The sequence below is a fragment of the Molossus molossus genome, unplaced genomic scaffold, assembly GCF_014108415.1.
Source record: "Molossus molossus isolate mMolMol1 unplaced genomic scaffold, mMolMol1.p scaffold_m16_p_12, whole genome shotgun sequence".
Taxonomy (NCBI): domain Eukaryota; kingdom Metazoa; phylum Chordata; class Mammalia; order Chiroptera; family Molossidae; genus Molossus; species Molossus molossus.
Genome location: NW_023425347.1, coordinates 54,662,396 through 54,681,567, shown reverse-complemented (window position 1 = coordinate 54,681,567; position 19,172 = coordinate 54,662,396). Strand labels below are relative to the sequence as shown.

General features: G+C 42.2%; 1 protein-coding gene across 2 annotated transcripts in view; it reads left to right on the top strand.

Annotated features, from left to right (window-relative positions):
• DNAJC6 (DnaJ heat shock protein family (Hsp40) member C6) overlaps positions 1 to 19,172 on the top strand; it is a 128,994-nt gene that overhangs the window by 83,363 nt on the left and 26,459 nt on the right. For both annotated transcript variants that reach the window (XM_036257429.1, XM_036257431.1), the window contains exons 2-8: positions 1,675 to 1,825; positions 2,805 to 2,854; positions 2,957 to 3,105; positions 12,809 to 12,931; positions 16,979 to 17,112; positions 17,652 to 17,846; positions 18,715 to 18,832. In XM_036257429.1, the coding sequence (XP_036113322.1) occupies positions 1,692 to 1,825; positions 2,805 to 2,854; positions 2,957 to 3,105; positions 12,809 to 12,931; positions 16,979 to 17,112; positions 17,652 to 17,846; positions 18,715 to 18,832 (903 nt within the window). In that variant the 5' untranslated portion in view covers positions 1,675 to 1,691. The remainder of the gene's footprint in view (positions 1 to 1,674; positions 1,826 to 2,804; positions 2,855 to 2,956; positions 3,106 to 12,808; positions 12,932 to 16,978; positions 17,113 to 17,651; positions 17,847 to 18,714; positions 18,833 to 19,172) is intronic.

Sequence of the window (19,172 nt, the reverse complement as noted above, 5' to 3'; positions counted from 1 at the left end):
GCTCATATGCATTACTAGTGGGAGTTCAAACTTACATGACTTCTTTGGAAAACGACTTGTCAATATCTAGAAATTTGAAGATGTGCATATCTTATCTACTAACAAAGTTCACTCTTGGGTATAACCAAGAAAGAACCTCCCATGTGCAATCAAGTCCATGTGTTCATAACTGCTTTGTTTTAGCAAACAACCCCATTGCCCATCTTAGTGGGCAACTGTGGTGTCCAACCTTAGTGGGTAATGGATACATGCTCTAAGGGAGCTAAAGTTACATGTGATACCAGCACAGGTGAATTTTAAAACAGTGGTGAGTGAAAAAAAATGAATGCAAACAGAAAACTATTTATATATAGCTTAAAAACATGGAGGACAATATTAATATATTGCTTATGGATGCCTACATATGTAATAAAGTTTAAAGAAGTTATATGGAATGATAAATATTAAATTCAGGGTAGTATTAAGAGAAAAATGAGGGATGTGGTTGGAAAGGTTGCCTAGGGCTCAAATCCCAACTCTGCCATGTACTCACTAGCTGTATACCCTTAGACAAGTTTCTGATCTATAAAATGGAATAGATTACCTAACTCCTAGGTATGCTGTAGGTTAGATGAGTGAGTATAGTTAAAATATTATTCTAGAATAATACCTAGCAGATAGTAAGTGCTGTATAAGTTTTAGTGCATAATAGTAGTATAGTTACAGTCTGTTACTCCTTGGTATATTAGGAACTGTGCTGATAACTTGCTGGGCATTCATTTAGGCATATGAGTGCTATCTCGCAAACAGAGGCCAGGGATGTGGCTACACACCCTGCATTGCACAGGGCAGCTTCTCTCCCCAGCAGAGAAGTATTTGACTCCAAATATCAATAGTGCCAAAGCTGAGAAACTGAGCTAACTACGGGGGGCCAGCAAGTACAATTGTATGAAGCTGGAAGAGATAAGAACCTGTGGTACTTGACAAATAACACTAATGACTACCATACATCCTCAGGTCTAAAAGCTGTCAGGAAGGCCCTTCGGAAGGTGTTTTCCATGATGGAGGTGAACTGTCACTTTGAGGGACCGCCGTGGAATGGGTCTTCTCACAGTCACTCCATCAAAGGGCAGAGGAGAGCGCCGGACTCACCCTGCTCCTTGGCGGGCAGTCTGTCTGGCAGCACTGTCCGCTGTCCGAAGACACACAGTGCAGGCCACAGGTGTCATTTCTAGCATCCACGTTAAGAAAGTTAAAAGGAATAAATGAAATTAAGTTAAGAGTATAATCTATTTAATTCAGTATCTCCAAAAGACTATCATTTCAACACACAATCAATGTAAAAATACTGAGATATTTTACTTCTTTTTTTCCCTCGCCGTCTTTGAAGTTTGGTGTGTATTTTGTATTCGGACCAGCCACACTGCAAGTCCCTGTTTGGCACCTACGACTCGTGGTTACAGTATTGGTTCTGCTCTGGAGGGTTCTGATCCTGGGGCTTAGTGAGGGATTGGCCTTGGTCTCTGCTGACTGGCAGCACTGCTGTCACCCAGAGTTCGGAAGCTGAGAGCAGGGTGTGACTTCTAGGAACATCTGTGCCAGACTGCCCAAGGCGGTCTGCGGTCATAGGAACAAAGGAGCTTGGCTTTCTGTGTGCTCTGTGCCCTCACCTCCTTTCCCGTTTTTCATCGGCAGGTGCCTCGTCTCCAGACATGGAGCCCAGCTATGGGGGAGGTCTCTTTGACATGGTGAAAGGAGGTGCAGGGAGGCTCTTCAGTAACCTGAAGGACAACTTGAAAGATACCCTCAAAGACACATCTTCCAGAGTTATACAATCTGTTACCAGGTATGTGTGTGCTTCCTGGTTGAATTACTGGACCTCCGTGCCCCCAAAGGATCTGGTTACCTGCCAACTGCTTATCTGGCTCAAAGGCTGTCTGTTTTGTGATGTAATTTCATGGGATCTGGTTGACTGAGCAATGTCACTGAAGCCGTAAAGTGGAGTCCTTCAGAAGCTACCAGCAAGGCTGAGAGGACTCAGCTCGTTGGTACATGAGACTACAGTGAGTTGCCATCCCTGACTTTTGAATCCTACATCCTGGGTTCTAGTGCATTATCTGCCCTTGTTTACCATGTGACCTAAGGCAAATTAATTAACCTCTCTGAGCTTTACTTTTATACCCGGGTAGGATTTGTGCCTTTGAGTGTTTGAGAATTATATGAGATAATCACGTTTATGCAATCTGAATAAGCAATACTATCTTAATAGGTCTTTAAAATTTATTTAGTAGAAGAAGTTTTCTACCCTTTCATTGCATGAAAACTTTTACAAGCAGACATGGGAATTTTCTTATATTCTTAGGTATTAGAAAGTTTTAGGATCACTTCAAGTTACAGTGTGCAGTTTTAAATTAGAAATTTAAATGTCAAGTCCAATATATCAAACAACATTTTAATCTTTGTTCAAAAGTAAAATGTATCCCTTACCTCCAAACCCCAACCAGGGCCTGGTAGGCAAAAAAAGGATGTCCTTGGTTCCTTCTCCATCATTTCCTCTCCTGCCCCCTAGCTGCTGACATCTATGGGTGATATTTCCCTGTAGGCAGAGAGCCTGGAAAAATTATTGTTATAAATAAGCATTGTTTACTGAGTGAATTTTGGTAGATGTAAGCTCCTTGGGCTGTCTTCTCTCAACAATGCTCCCTTGTTTAGAGAGAAGGCTTGAAGGAAGTCAAAACATACCAGCTAGAAGCAAATGTCCCTGTTGATGATGGGCAAGTGATTGGGATCACTGTAATGATTGCCCTTTCTTGTCTTGCTTTTAGCTACACGAAGGGAGATTTAGACTTCACTTATGTTACCTCCAGAATTATTGGTAAGTTTCTCATGTTTATTAACTGCTCAGACTCACCTTTCAATTGCTGCTCATCATGACAGCAGACCGTGTAACCTATTTTGTTTCCGTATGACCCTCCAGTGATGTCCTTTCCTCTGGACAACGTTGACATAGGATTCAGGAATCAGGTGGATGACATTCGAAGCTTTTTGGATTCCAGACATCTTGACCACTACACAGTGTACAATCTGTCACCCAAGTCTTATCGAACTGCCAAATTTCACAGCAGGGTAAGGAATTTTAGCTCTGGGGTCACATGGTTGAAGACATAACAGGGTATTTCTCCTCTTAAGAGCTATCCTCAAAGCCTTTGCTCTGTGGCACATGAAGCTGAAAAACTGTACATTCTGGACATTTCTAGCCACAGATTGTTTATTAGGCTTTAATGAGGTATTCTGAAGATTTTGGGGGGGTTCAGATATTTGCAGGAAAGTTTATCTGTCAGTGAAACACTGTCTAAGTAGGGGCCTCAGATCAGTTGTGGTTGGTTGCTCAGCTGTTAGGGTGCATTGCTCTGCGGCTCTGCTGGAGGCTGAACCGGAACTGCTCCATAAGGCGTTGTCTCCCTGTATACCATAATACTGACTATGCCTTGAACCCTTCCTGTTGCTACCTGGGCATCACGATGAGGCAGTGGGGCTAGACCACTACAGACACACTCTTACTGATGGGATCGGCTTTCTGACGTTCAGTAAGAATGCTTCTTTCATAAGTGAGAATAGCACATGAGTAGCCTACACTGTGGGTTTGGCGGTACTGTTACTAATATGAACAGTCATGAGAGCAGCAGCCAACACGGAGCATGTGCTGGGGACTTGACATGCCGGATCTCGCTAAATTCTCTCAGCAGTGCTCTGAGGTAGATGGAGAAACTGAGGCACAAAGAGGTAAGGTAACTTGTCTAATACCACACAGCGAATACTGACAGTGTTACCTGGAAAGCTGGATTGTCTCCCTAAGGAGCTTTTGAAAAAAGGCTGAGAAATAGCCCTAGTTCAGGAGCTATGAGAGCTGACTTTGGTTGGAATCTAATGTCAAGTCTGATATTTCTGGCCACTGAATTCCTTTTTAAAAAAAAATTACATTTATTGGGATAATGGTAGTTAATAATGTTATATGTTTCAAGTATACAATTCTAGAATATATCATCAGTATATTGCATTGTGTGCTCACCACCGAAAGCCTAGTCTCTCTCTGTCACTGAATTCTTGATTTACTTCCCAAGGTAAGGCATTTTTTCTCTCAAGTACATCTTCAAATATTTTTAACATTTTTTCTTTATTGATTTTTTTTTTTTTTTTTTATCCTCACCCGAGGATATTTTTCCATTTTTTGTACAGATAGAGTGGGAGGGAGAGAGAGGAAGGGAGAGAGAGAGAGAAACATCGACGTGAAGGGACACATCGAGTGGCTGCCACCCGCACGACCAACCAGGGCCAGGGACAAACCGCAACCGAAGTACGTGCCCTTACCGGGAACCGAACCCGGGTCTCTCCAGACCGCAGGCCGACGCTCTAACCGCTGAGCCAAACTGGCCAGGGCTCTTTATTGATTTTAGAGAGAGAGGAAGGGAGAGGGAGAGAGAGAGAGAGAAACATCGATGAGAGAGAACATCGATTGGCCGTCTCCTGCATGCCCCCCACTGGGGATTTGGCCCACAACCTGGGCATGTGCCCTGACCGGGAATCGAACCAGCGACCTCTTAGTGCATGGGTTGATGCTCAACCACTGAGCCACAGTGGCCAGGCGCATCTTCAGATATTTTGACTTAGCCTTTAGATATGATTTTTCTGCAACTACATCTGGATCTGTTAATAAATAGAATGGGTTTTCTATACATTGGACCTTTTAAAAGTGAGACTTGATTTCCAATCTGTAAAATGGTAGCGGGTGGTCTGTGTATCTAGGGTCCCAGCTTTGATGCCAGAACACATTTTGCTCCAAATTTCAGTCGCCATTGATAGTCTTTGGGTCTCAGTTTCCAGATCTGTAAAAACACAAGGTTGATCTGTATATTTTCCAAGATTCTTCAGTATTCTTTATTATTCAATATGATAATGGAGGGTTTTGTTAAGGACTCTCTCTTTTCAGAGTATTCCCCAAATAGCAAGAGGTAACCCCGTGGTTCTCAAACTTTAGTGTACATCAGAATCACCTAGAGGGCTTGCTAAACACCCAGGCCCAGCACTGCTGATTCCGCAGGACAGGGGTGTGGTGAGAATCCGCTTTGCAGTTTCCTGGGTGCTACTCCTCTGTTGCCCTGGGGACCACTCCGAAGCAGTTTGGTTTAAGTTGGCATTCTGTAATGGAGATTTTAAATGTAGCTCCTTAAAATTCCCTATAATTAACTGCCCCGCCAACTCTTATTCCATCTATTAACCAATTCAGAGCAAGTGACTTGACGTCAAACAAAAATGTGGGTAGATATTCTGTTTTTAACTCACATGCAAATCTATTAAATCGATTTTTCTTTGTTTGGAGACGAAGTCAGTGCCATCATTTTTCAAACTGAAGGACTGGAACATCCTGCACAATATTTCATAGAAATTTTATTTGGTCTTGAAAGATCTGTGATAGTCTGGAACATTTTCCTTCTGAAAGTAAATAAAGATCTAGTATCATTACAGACGCATTGATACATATGAAGACATCTCTTTGGGTAGTATCTGTAAAAACCGTAACTATAATGACATTTAAAGAGAGGTATCTACTAGTGTAACCACATATTTTGTGAGTAATCTTAACAGTCTCACCAGAGGAACCAGGAATTACATGTTGAACTGACACTGCCCGAGACTGCTCTCACTTGCCTTAAAAGGGCAGGAGGCATGTTTATTTTATTTGATGCCTAGAATAGTGCCCGAGATGGTGGAACGTTTCTCAGACGAATGAAAGTGTCAAGGGCTGTTAAACACATAGATATAAAGTAAATATTTGGTTCTTGTTCTCAAGGCACTTAAGCCTAGTTGGAGAGTGAACCCAGGACATTCTGAAGACAAATGCCAATATTGTGTAGAGTGCCCACGGAGGGAGGCTAGTGAAGGGAGACAGCAGCGAGGGCTGGACCTTGAAGCATGAGGAAGTCTTGTACAGGTGAACTGTGTGGGTCTGTTTCTTTTCCAGGCAAACTGTGGAAGGTGCCTGGTGAGGTTCTTCATGATCTGGCCCCTGCCTGCCTCTCTGGCTTCATCATCCACTCTTCAGAAGCTCCATGCTCCAGCCAGGGGATACACACTTACTGTCTCTTTACATGAGCTGCTGCCTCCCCCTAAAAAGCCACCCATGGCCACACCACCCCCTCCTCTTCTTTGTTAACGTGTCTTCACTAAGGGGAATGTTTCCACAAGGCTTTTGCAATTCTTTCTTCCTAAAGCACAGGACTGCATGATGTGCTTAGCCCTTCACACACAGTCCCGGACTCTGCAGAACAGAACTCGACCCCCTGGCGTAGCTCCTGCAACCCCAGTTGCATGTCAGGTAGACAGTCCCAAAAGCTTGGTGTGTTCATCTTAGCTCTGTTTTTGATGTGGCTTTTTTCAAGCTCTTAGTGCCTCCTCTCCCCAGTACTGACACTGTGTATGAGTTACTTGCTTGTTTTTGCATTGCTTAGAAAAGTTCTTAGTTCTCACCTTCCAGTTCCTGAAGACTAGAACCATTTCTTCCTCTTTTTAGGTCAGTGGAGAGCTAGGTCTGCAATTAAATATCATTTTAATAAGTATATATGGCAGGGAAGTCCATAAATACCAGTGTTGGAAAAGACTGAACAGGAGATTAGTTTTATTTGTCGACTCACAGGCATCCAGCTCTTTCTTTCTCTTTGTGTCTTAAAACCTGAACTCAGTCACGTTACATTTTTATTCCGTGATGTGTGTTTGGGGATGCGGGTGGTAGGGGCAAAGACTAGCTGTTTCTAGGAGGACTTTATTTGCTTAGGGGTGTCATTCTACATTTTTATTAGCTTTCATGCTTAGAAATCATATGGGTTGACAGGAATTATATGCAATAATCAAAAAGCAGTTTTCTTAGTGTTTGCCTATGTAACAGAAAGTTAAAAGAGGACTCTGTTTAGTCTTATTAGCAGAAGGTTCGCCTCAAAACAGCCCGTGGAAGCTGTTGGTCCTACATTTGAAGTGAGGTGCTGGAATACCTTTGAGAACTACAGAGGAGCCACTAAAGGCCAGTGTTTAACCCTTCTAAGCCAGTACCCGCCTTACGGAAGTAAAAAGTACCAACGCTGACAGTAGAGTCCTGGAAACGAATGAGATGCATCATCTAAACCAGATGTTCTTCGTCTGAGTTCAAAAGACAGGGGTCCACTGTGTATTTAGATGCATGGATGGGCATCAGAGAGTTTAAGCATCTGCTTCCACTTCAGTTTTTAAATTATAATTGTGGAAAAATATGCATGGCATAAACATATCATTTTAACCTTTTGTATGTGTACTAATTGGTGGCATTAAATACACTCACCAAGTTGTGTTCTCCTCACCACTATGTATACATACACCTTTCCTTCATCATCCCCCAAATAAACACTGTACCCATTCACTCCGGGTATATATTTGTGTGTACACTGGTTGAGTTTCTGCACAGATGGTTTATAGCTGTGCCCCAGAATAGCAAGAACCACTGCTTTACCCAGTCTGCTATTATCAGTAAACGGGACCCGGGATAAACGGCCAGCCGATCTAGCCTGGCTCTAAAGGTCTACCAGCCTGACTAATGCCTTTTTTTTATCCTCACCTGAGGACATTTTTGGATATTTTGTTCAGATAGAGTGGGAGGGAGAGAAAGAGAGAGAGAGAGAGAGAGAGAGAGAGAGAGAGACAGAGAGAGAGAGAGAGAGACATCGATGTGAAAGGGACACATCGAGTGGCTGCCACCCGCACAACCCAACCAGGGCCGGGGACAAACCGCAACCGAGGTACATGCCCTTAGTGGGAATCGAACCCGGGTCTCTGGGGACCGCAGGCCGACGCTCCAACCCTGAGCCAAACAGGCCAGGGCCTGACTAATGCCTTTTTAGTGCCTCTTTGAGCTGCCTACCTCTGCCCAACCAGGAAGGAAGACAGCTGTTAGTAGCATGGAAAGATAACCCAGCTACTTCTTTTAGACTCTCCCTTTGTTTTGACTCTTTCCAAACCACAGGGTCTGGTAGGATTTCTTCCCTTTTGAAAACAACTTGATTTTTAGGAAACACATGATCAATTTGGGCTTCTTTAAGAGGTCATGATTTTTTGTAGGCAAACCTTTTCCTTTTCCTTCCAGAGTTCACCAAAGCTCCCATTGTTTCTGCTTTGTTTTGCTGGGTGGTGAGGGGTCGCCATGGAGGGGCGAGGCTTCATCTTGCCCCCTGCCAGCGTGCATCAGTGTGCGGACAGGACGGGGCCGAAAGGGAGCCCCGCACTGGAGCTCGGTGCGCTTCGGGGAATTGAATGTCCTAAATGTGGTCAATTATGGCCATTCCATGCAGCCGCACTAATGTAAGATGGAATTGTAGTAAATATTCATTAGACAGCATGGTATAATAGAAAGCACACACATTTACTATTTCATTGAGGTAAAGTGTATATAATACACATACATTTGAAACCTTAGAAATTACCCTAGGTTCCTGTCTCAGCTGTTCCTCTTCCTGGGCAAGTTACTGTCCATCGCTGGAGACTCAGCTGTCTCCTGTATAAAATGGGGATGACCACAGGAATACCTGGCTCACCAACACTTAGAACATTTTCTCTAGGTTTGCTTAAGAAATGAAGTTGATAGCAGTGTCTGATGCAGAGTAAGCGTTCAGTCAGTGGTAGCCGTGACTAACACGGGTGATAATAACATGCCACAGTCGAGGATTGCCCGAAATATCCGTCCTCCAGAAATGGCTTCAGATTCTGAAAACGCCAGATATGGCTCTTCAGCCTGACTTTCCGCAGCATCTTCTGCTGTGCTGCTCTGCAGACAGGATGCGTGTGCCATCTTATCTCGTGTTTGGGCAACAGACAAATGAAAACTGCGTGGCACCCAGCCCGGGTTCTGTTTTGGCCTCTTTTCCCACTGGGTGGCACCATGGCAGCCTTGTAATCCTTATGGTGTTCTCGGAACACCCGGGAGGTGTTCAAAGGGGCTGGAGATGACACAGTGGAGTGTCACTTGCCCTAAGACAGTGTTGACTGCACGAAACTGTGAACCCCAGAGAAAGAGAGAGAGAGGAGAAAAATAACCTGCAGTGATGGAACTCCTTTTAAAAATGTTTTGCATTTGTTCATGCTTCAGTGTTTTTTCCCCTTTAGACAGAGCACATGCTTTTAAAAAATTCTAATTGTATGTTTGCTTAATGATGTACAATTATATATCAAGTAAATATGTAATTATAGGGCACTTTAAATTGATATTATTTACTTGATTGATTTAATTATTCTGGAGCTATTAGCCTATTGTGCTAAGAATAATTTGGCCAACTTTTAGCTGAGACTCATCATAGATAGTGACAGTGTTTGTGTGGGTGACATACATTTTCTAAAAGGTTTAAAATATTGCCTGGGAAAACAAATTTCCTACACTTTTACATAGTTGCGATCTAAAGAAACAACAAAATGGATTCACCCGTTTCTTCCCCCAAATATTGCACATGGAAACAAATCTTAGTATAAGAAGAGATTGCCAAATGGGGCTCATTTTTTCGCTCATTCATTCACTCAGCAAATACCGACTGAGCACCTGCCATTCAACTAGCCCATGCACACTGGATTCGGGTTGCAAAGATGAGTCAGTTATGGTCTCTTCTTGTGGAACTTAGTGTCTAGACGGGAGACAAACATAAACAGCTAATTTGAATACAGCTTGATAATAAACTGGCGCTTACTGTTTACTTCATTGTGCTGCTAAATTCTCACAACAATTTGTAATGCCCATTTTCACTTTACACAAAAGAGAATTGAAGCTTAGAAAGGCTAGCAAGTTTAATTAGGTGGTAAGTGGTAAAGCCAAGGAGACAACTCAGCCTGTGGGCTTACACATGTTGCTCTTCTATGGGTTGCCCAAGATGAACATGGACAGGGGCCTGGGTCCAAAGAAGATGTCGACTAAACCTTTCCTACTAAACGTTTCTGCCTGCGGGTGTGCTAGAGGCAGGAGAGCACTTGAACTTGGGTTTTGAATGATGAATAGAGCTTTACCAGGGAAGAAAAAAAACTGGGGACAGGAAGCAGCTGATACAAATGTACATTTTGTAATTCCTCTGATGGCAAAATTTATCCTCCCAGTTATTTTTTTTAAAATCAGTATATCATCTCCATTCTGTAAGATGACATCAATGGGAGCCTATTAGGGGGATAAAAAATGGGCCAGAAACAACTCTGAATCATGTTGGGTGACAGGGACAGTGTGTTACGGAGTTTAAATCAACAAAGGCCCGATCCTGCGTGACCCTCCGTTATTTGTTAGCTATGTTGAGCATTTCAGCTACTTTGTTTAATAAACCACATCTGTCATTCCCAAAGATATAGAAGAATGGGTAATCCCTGCCACTACCCCATAATCATCATGTAGGAAAAAAGCTACAAATTGACAGAAAAGAATGCCCCAGAGAGAACCATCACGCGTTTGCTTTCAGATGTCAGCTTTACGGAGACCACATATAATTTTCCATTTATTTTTTGAGTGGTTATTATCTGGTTTCCAGAAAAGGCCAAAGCAAACAGCTGGCTCCTACTTCCCTGCTCCACTGTTCAATGGTAAGAATTGGAGACATCTGGGTTTTCTTGGGCCAGTGGTACTGGTGGTGTGGAGTACTTTCTGATGACACCACACAAAACCTATTCTTTCTTCAGAATTCCTTACACAGCAAAAGGCACCCGCTCCCATTCTTTTTGTTGTTGTTGTTAATCCTCACCTGAGGATATTTTTTCATTGATTTTTTTTTTTTTTTTTTTAGAGAGAGTGGAAGGGAGGGTGGGGGAGAGAGACAGAGAGAGAAACATCCATGTGAGGGAGACACATCCATTGGTTGCCTCCCGCATAACACCAACCAGGGCTGGGGATCTAACCTGCAATCCAGGTATGTGCCCTTGACCAGGAATTGAACCCATGACCCTTCGGTCTGTGGGGCAACAATCTAACCACTGAGCCGAACTGGCCAGGGCCCCGTTCTTTTATCCAGCCATTCACGCTGGAAGCCTGGCATCATCCTTGGCTCTTCCCCCCATTGCGCTCTTAAGTACACCCCTTCGCACTCTGCACTGCCGCCACGGGACCAGTCCCCTGCTCTGTGTATAGGTATTCCACTTCCTCTTCTTTTTAATTGAATTTATTGGCGTGGCATTAGTTAAAAATAGTATGTAGGTGTCAGCGGTACAATTCTATAATACATCATCTCTATATTATATTGTGTGTTCACCACCCCAAGTCACCACCTTCCTCTTTACTTCTCAATCCTGGAAGCCTTTTGCTCCCCGCTGCTGCTGTCAAAGCCTTGGCCACCCCCAGTCCTCATTTGTATCCCCAGCAGCCCCTTACTGGTCTCTCTGACTACTCTCACGTCATCCACATCTATTTCCTGTGTTGGGTCTTGAGGATTCTTTGGAAAATGCAGGTCTGAGAGTCACTCTTTTTAAGAAAAATACTTCTCCCAGCTCCTATCAAGGCCTTGTATGTATGAGCTGACCTCCTTCCGTCTACACTTTTGCCATACAGGGTTTCATTCTTTTTTTTTTTTCAAGCATTTTTGGCTCTATCTGACCTCAGGGCTTTGCACTGGCAAGTTACCTGACACAACAATATTAATAGCTACATTTATTGATCACTTTGTGTGTCAGGTACTGAGCTAAGCCCTTGAAATACATTCTCATGTAGTACCCCCAACCGTGTCAGGTAGGTAGGTAGGTATCATTTACCACATTTTACGAAGAAAGGCTTGTATATAATTTTATTAACCAATGTCACTCCAACAAACTCAATAAGAAGTAAAAGAAAAAAAGAAAGGCTTAAAGAGGTCACAAAGTTTGCCCTAGTCTAAGCTTCTCTTTAGTATTCATTAGTCATATTAGTGAATATCTAATCAATTGAGGCTGATGCCTAGTATTTTGAGGGAAGTAACAACCTCAACCATTACACTGTTGTCGCACAATGATTTCTAGTCAGAAGACCAAGTTGCAGTGCTGGTACCGGCCAGCAGTGTGATTTTAGATAAGACAACCTCTGAGAGTCCTTTTCGCATCTGCACAAAGCGGAGCAGATCAGTGCCTGTCTTACATGATTGCTGTACAGATCAGAGCCGAGCAGAACAGTCAGCGCTCTGCAATGTGGTAAATGAGTATGTGTGTCAGGTTAATAACGTTGCTGAAGGTTGGTCCCATGGAGTTGTGGGTCCTTCATTAAAAGAGAGAAATAAGAACCTTGTACAAGGTTTGGCTTACACAGCTGCACTTTTCATGTACTCATGAGAGCTGGTATAAAGTTAAAAATAGTGCAGGATTTATAAGATAAACCTATAATTAAACATCTAGTAGGCAGGTCAAAACATTTTGTACTTAGTAGAAATTAAATTTGGAGCTTTGTGCCATGGGTAGTATTAGAGACAATGAAATATATCTGCGACGAAATTATTGCTAATTGAAATAAAATTTTGGATAACCTCACAGAATAATAATAAAAAAAAAATCCAAATATGTAGTTTAAAAGGTCTCGCTGAATTTAAAATGTATTTTAAAATGTATTTTAAAATGTGTTTTCATACCCTGATGATGGATAAAGAATTTTTTAATGAAAAAAGATTGCTGGATTAAAGAACTCTTCTTTCTGTGAATGGACTGTTCTCAGCTGTTCCTGGCTGTATTAACAGAGGATCGAGTATCACTTCCAGAAGCAGTGGTTCGGTGTTGTACCTGCTGATGGCGAGGAAGTCGCTACAGGGAGTCATTTCCTTTTACTGTGCTCCCGCAGGTTTCAGAATGCAGTTGGCCCGTGAGGCAGGCCCCCAGTCTGCACAACCTCTTTGCTGTGTGTCGGAATATGTATAACTGGCTACTACAGAACCCCAAGAACGTCTGTGTTGTCCACTGCTTGGTGAGTGACCTTTGTTGTTGTCATTGTCTGTGGTTGTTTGGTAGAGTTAGGTCACAGACAGCTGGCCCTGTGCAGACTGATGAGCACGTAGCCCTTAAGCTGAATGATCATTTATTGATATGCTGCTTAGGAATTAGATGATCTGAAGGATATAAAAATGAGGAATGACATTATTATTCTTTTTTTTTTTTTTTTGTTCAGACAGAGCGGGAGGGAGAGAGAGGAAGAGAGAGAGAGAGAGAAACATCAATGTGAAGGGACACATCGAGTGGTTGCCACCCGCACGACCAACCAGGGCCGGGGACAAACTGCAACAGAGGTACATGCCCTTAGCGGGAACCGAACCTGGGTCTCTCTGTACCACAGGCCAACGCTCCAACCGCTGAGCCAAACCGGCCAGGGCGACATTATTATTCTTGCCTTAAAATGTGAGTATTAGTGAGAGGCAGATATGTACACACCCCACATCATACAGGGCCTCTAGAATGTGCTAAGTATTATAAAAGAGGTAGAAATAAGAGCTGTAGGTGCGAGGTGAAGATGCCATTGAGCTTGCGTGAATAAAGTTGCCATAAACACATTGGAATATTTATTTTTTCTTATTTTTAAAAAATATACTTTTTTCAATTACAATGTATTTATTCAATTACAGTTGACATACAATATTGTATTAATTTCAGGTATACCATATAGTGATTAGGGATTTATATAACATGTAGTGATCACCCTGATAGGTCTAGTACCCATCTGATACCATGCATAGTTATTACAATATTACTGACTATATTCCCTGTGCTTTCCTTATGTTTTATGTTTGAATACAAATGAAATTAAGAAAACACCCATGTCCTTATAAACAGTCACATAAAATATTGACGGTATTTTACAACAATTCCCAGTAGGACTGATGACTTTGCTGACCACTGACTTTATAGTGCCCCTTCCTCTAGCCCCTTTTCCGGAGGCCTTACCTATTGTTTAAAACTCTAATTTTCAGTAAAACCATTTTGACTCTCGAGTATTTTCACAGTGGGGACATTCCCACTGTGTATCTAAATGGCTTCTGTGGCATTCCATGCATCATCGTATGGGTGAGTTCCCTATTGTCCCACTAGACTATGAGCATCTTACAGGCAAGAACTGTGTCTTCTTCACATATGCACCCCAGATATGAAGGATTTGAATAAGTGATGAATATGTTTATGACAACATAAACAAATGAATATACAAATGGAATCTGAGCATGAATACTGGAACTATTCACTGCTTCTATAAACTTCAGGGTATATATATTGTTACCAAGATTTTACTTGATGATGCGCCCCCTTCTTCTTGAGAGCCAGTTGGCTAAGAGGGGAAAAAAGTGGAACAATTTTTTCTTCCTTCCACTTCAAATACTTAACTTTTAATATAAAACTTAAGAAAAATGTTAAAGGACCTGCATGGCAGATGAAAGGAGGGGGCCTATATTGAAGCACCTTAAGCATGTTAAAGGAGTGTCTAGAAGACTAAATTCTAAAAAAAATTAAGGTTGAGAAAAATGTCTTTTTAAAAGAAAAATGTCCTTGGAATAAGGACAACAATAAATGCTTGAGGCACATACTATAATCTGACCTTAACTCCTTTATTCTGCTCCTTTATCAGGGGAGCCGATGTCAAGCTAGAAAGGGAGTGGCAATAACTAAGACAAAGCTGGTAGGTAGTGAGAGAGTAAAAGAGCCTCACAGTATGGAGCAGCATCCACTCTCTCGACTTAAATTCTGAGGCAGAGTGCCGAAGGCACTAGGAGAGCAGTTATGGATCCCTTACGTAACACGAAGGACCTGGAAGAGGAGGTGCCAGGCGAGCAAAGACAGTTTCCAAGAGACAGGAGAGTGGTCCTGGACAGTTACAGTTCAGGCGAAATTCTCATGTACATTTTTGCACAGGTGATTTTCAACTGTTAGAAAAAACACCAAAAAGTTATTCATTATGAACACACATTTCAAGCCAATTGGACTTTTTGCAACAAGACGAATAGGTTAGTAGAAATGGTTTATTGGATTTCTGCAAGATATTTACCAGTTCCTTTAATCAAGGTGGAGAAACTTGGGCTAGGTTGTTATACATTTAGTGAAATTGTGTTTGAATATCTGCCTCCAAAGGTAGATGATTAATAGATCAGCAGCCTCCCAAGGTTGCATTTGGTTGCCCTTTTAATTAACATTTTTTATGGCAATATGGAGATCAAACGTATCCGTTTTCTCAGATTGGGAGACTCATATAATGCATCTTGATTTAAAAGTTTTTGGAGGTTGGTCGTTTAACAGAAACTATGTTAAGTTAAACTCAGGACAAATATACAGTCTTGAATTCTGATTCTAAAATATTGAATATACTTGTCTATTAGCCTAATCATCATCTGAAGAAGAACTAGGGTTTTAGTGGATAAAAAGATCAGTCAGAGCTTATGGTGTGATTTAGCTTGCATTTAAACTAATTTGGCTTGGGGTTATGTTAATGAAAGTCCTGTGTCCATACTAAGGAAGATGATACTTCCTCTCTAGTTTGGTTAGAGCACATGTCATAGCTTACATTTCACATCTGGGCAGCACATTTAAGGTGGTTATTTTAAAACTGGAGTCTTGCTCAGAGGAAGTACGCCAAATGATGATGTTTCTTAAAATGGAATTATCAAATGAGGAAGAATTGAAGGGACTGTGTATTAGTCAGGAGTCAGGGTTCTCCAGAGAACCAGAACCAATGTACTTCTATCTATCTATCTATCTTATCTGTCTGTCTGTCTGTCTGTCTAATCTATGTGTGTATGTGTGTGTGTGTGAGAGAGAGAGACATTTATTATAGGAATTGGCCGACGTGGTTATGGGGCTGCCCTCTGCAAGCCGGAGAACAAGGAAAGCCAATAGTATAACTTACTCTGTGTCTGAAGGCCTCACAACCACGGGGGCTGCCAGTGTAAGTCCAGGAGTCTGAAGGTTCCCAGGCCAGGAGCTCTGATGTATGAGGGCGGGAGAAGATGGCGGTCCCAGCTCAAGAAGAGAGAGAATCTTCCCTTCATTCACCTTTTGTTGTTTGCACCCTCAAAAGATTGGGTGATGCCCCCTTCCTTTCGATGAGGGCACATCTCTTTACTGAGTCTATTGATTCAAATGCTCCCTCCTCCAGGAATCCCCTCGCAGACACCCCCCAAAGTAATGTTTGACCAGCTGTCTGGGCGTCCCTTAGCCCAGCCAAGTCGATACATAAATGAACCATCACGGACTGGGTATGTGATTGGAAAGTAAAAGTGTTGATGGAAAGGGAGGGTATTTCAGATATGTGAAGGCTGTCACAGGGGGAAAGAAATCAGTCTACTCTTGGTCCTCCCAGAAGGAAGAAGGAGGATCATTGAGTGGCATAGACTTCAACTCAACACATGCAGTCTAAGGAAGAACTTTGTAAACTGGACTGGTCTACTCCACGTTGCAGTAAGCTCCCTGTCACTTACAGTGTTTTAGAAGAGGTTGGTCACCATCTGTCAGGAATGTCACTGTATATGTTCCTCCATTAAATGAGGTTGAATCAGGTGAAGCGTCTTCTGTATGACTTTATATGAATATAGGAGCATATATTATGTGAAATATATGCAGAGCATATTCCAAAATGCTGTATTTATCTGACCTGTGAACTCTGCCTCCAGCCCTAAACCAAGAGACTTCAACTGTTAGTTCTGAAACCACAAGTCCAAAGTTACTTTGAAGATTAGATTATTTTCCAGTGAATATATGCAAATCAAATGTATAATGTTGGGTTTCTTAGGTTAGGGAGGGTCAGTTTCATCCTAAGAATAAGTCTTTCCTTTTTGCTTTGTGAGTTAAAAAGCTGGGACTGAGTTTGGTTTTCAAGGAAGCAATTTTGAACTGACAGGCATGCCCAGTTCAAAGGATTTCTTTCTTCTCTCCCTCCCCACCCCCAACTCCTCTCTTTTAATGGCAAGTACAGCCATTCTCTGTGGAGAGTGGCTGAATGGACCATGTTTATGACAAGTTAATGCATTTTCTTTGGCAGGATGGACGGGCAGCATCGTCAATTCTGGTTGGTGCTATGTTCATTTTCTGTAATCTCTACTCTACTCCTGGCCCAGCTGTTCGATTGTTGTATGCAAAACGACCAGAAATCGGACTTTCACCATCCCACAGGAGGTCAGTCCTCTAGGTGCAGAGTAAGTGCAGATACTACAGCATTGGTGTCATGTACTTAAAAAACACACACAACCTTTTTAGGTAATTGACTTATTATCTTCTCTTTAGTTACAGTTTCTTCTTTTCTCTTACTTAAATTGCATCTCCTTACCTCTTTTTTTTTTTTTTTGGATTAAAAGTGCTTCTGATGATAACAGTGTAAAAATTTTCCATTGTCAACCTTTAACTGCTAAATCTAATCTTCTAGATCAAATAAGACTAGATGTTCAAATATTGAGCTAGAATCAAGCTCCCGCAGCGTTTTCATTTAGTAAGTGCCCCTTCACCAGTTCTTTGGGGGAAGCACAACAGCGTCCCTAGATCAAAGCTTTCCTAAATTATTGGCTGCATTCTCTTTTGCTAGTTCATATTAAATAAATTAGCATTGTACATTTTTATTGTAAGTTCGTACTTTACAAAAACAAACATCCTAGCAAAGACCGATGGCTTCTTTCTTCTGGTGTGGTGAGCACCAACAGAATGACAATCTTCTGTTTTAGGTACCTGGGCTATATGTGTGACCTCCTAGCAGAAAAACCCTACCGTCCTCACTTCAAGCCTCTCACGATCAAGTCGATCACTGTCAGTCCAGTCCCTTTTTTTAACAAACAGAGAAATGGATGTCGCCCTTACTGTGATGTACTGATTGGAGAAACCAAAATATATACAACCTGCACAGACTTTGAACGAATGAAGTAAGTCATGATACTTCACTTCTTCTTGTGAATTGCTCCATTCTTCTGTAAGTTGGATCATATTCTGCCTATGAGGACTATGTCATTGTGAAATGACTGCTATAAAAAGATGTTTATCATAGATGGTAAGCATAGAAAAGCACAACTAAATCAAGGGATGGCATAGCCCCCTTTCAAATGGTGAGACAAGCTAAGGGACTAACATGAGGTATAATGAAGGTTAAAACACTGGTATGGGATAGAGGACCTGGGTACTTAAAAAAGGGGTGACCTGGATGAGATTTGGTGAGCATAAAGGAAGAGTCAGGGATGAATGAGGTTTCTAGGTGGATGGTGATATAATTAAAGACCTTCCAGAATCTCTGAGAAAGAGCAAGCTGCCAGTGAGAGGTGATGGGGGTGTGGAGAGAAGGCTGTGGATGGTAACATGAAGTGAAATTAGTTTGGAATAGATTGAATTTGAGGATAAGTATCCAAGGCCCTCACAGAGCATTTTATTGCTGTTTCTGTACTGATCTCGGTTGGACTTTTTGTTCCCTCCATCTCTGTTTAACTATTAACTTGAAGATATAGAAAGGCTGATATATCAGGGCTAGATGTATTTGAAGAAAATGAGATCTGCAAAGTAGGGATGGTGATCATTTATCTAGAAGTCCAAATAGGATGGGGAGAGAGGCCGTGGCATCAGACCAGTGCCATCCCAAGGCAGAACCAGTTGGCACCCAGTTGGCACGGGCTGTGCTCCTAGTTTGCGCCTGGATCCAGGCCTAGGCCAACAGGTCCCTTGGCCAGAGCCACAGGGGTCTACACCTGTGCTGTTGTACCAAGTTGGACTCTCTTTCATGTATGTTTCTGTGTGTGTTTAAAGAGAATACCGTGTCCAAGATGGGAAAATCTTCATTCCCTTGAGCATCACTGTGCAAGGAGATGTGGTCGTTTCCATGTATCACTTGAGGTCAACCATCGGGAGCCGGCTACAGGCCAAGGTATGGTTTCATGGCATAAGCTCCTCTGAGCCTTCAGTGGGAGTATTTCAGTCTTTCTTCTACATCACTTAGGGCTTGAGTGTGTTATGGTTTTAGAATCAGAAGGAACTGTTAAAGATTGCTTATGTCCATCTTCATTTACAGGGGCGGGAACTGAGACTCAGAGACTTTGTTAGAAGGTGGCAGCCTGAGACTTTCTAGTCAACCTTGCATTTTAGTAGCTTGTGCTTTTTTGCAGTGTCCCATTTGGGTCAGCACGCGGGGGGTTATTTCTATTAAGGATGTGGGATTAAGTGATTCTATTTTTGCAATTTTCTTGTTATAATAAAATTCACATAAC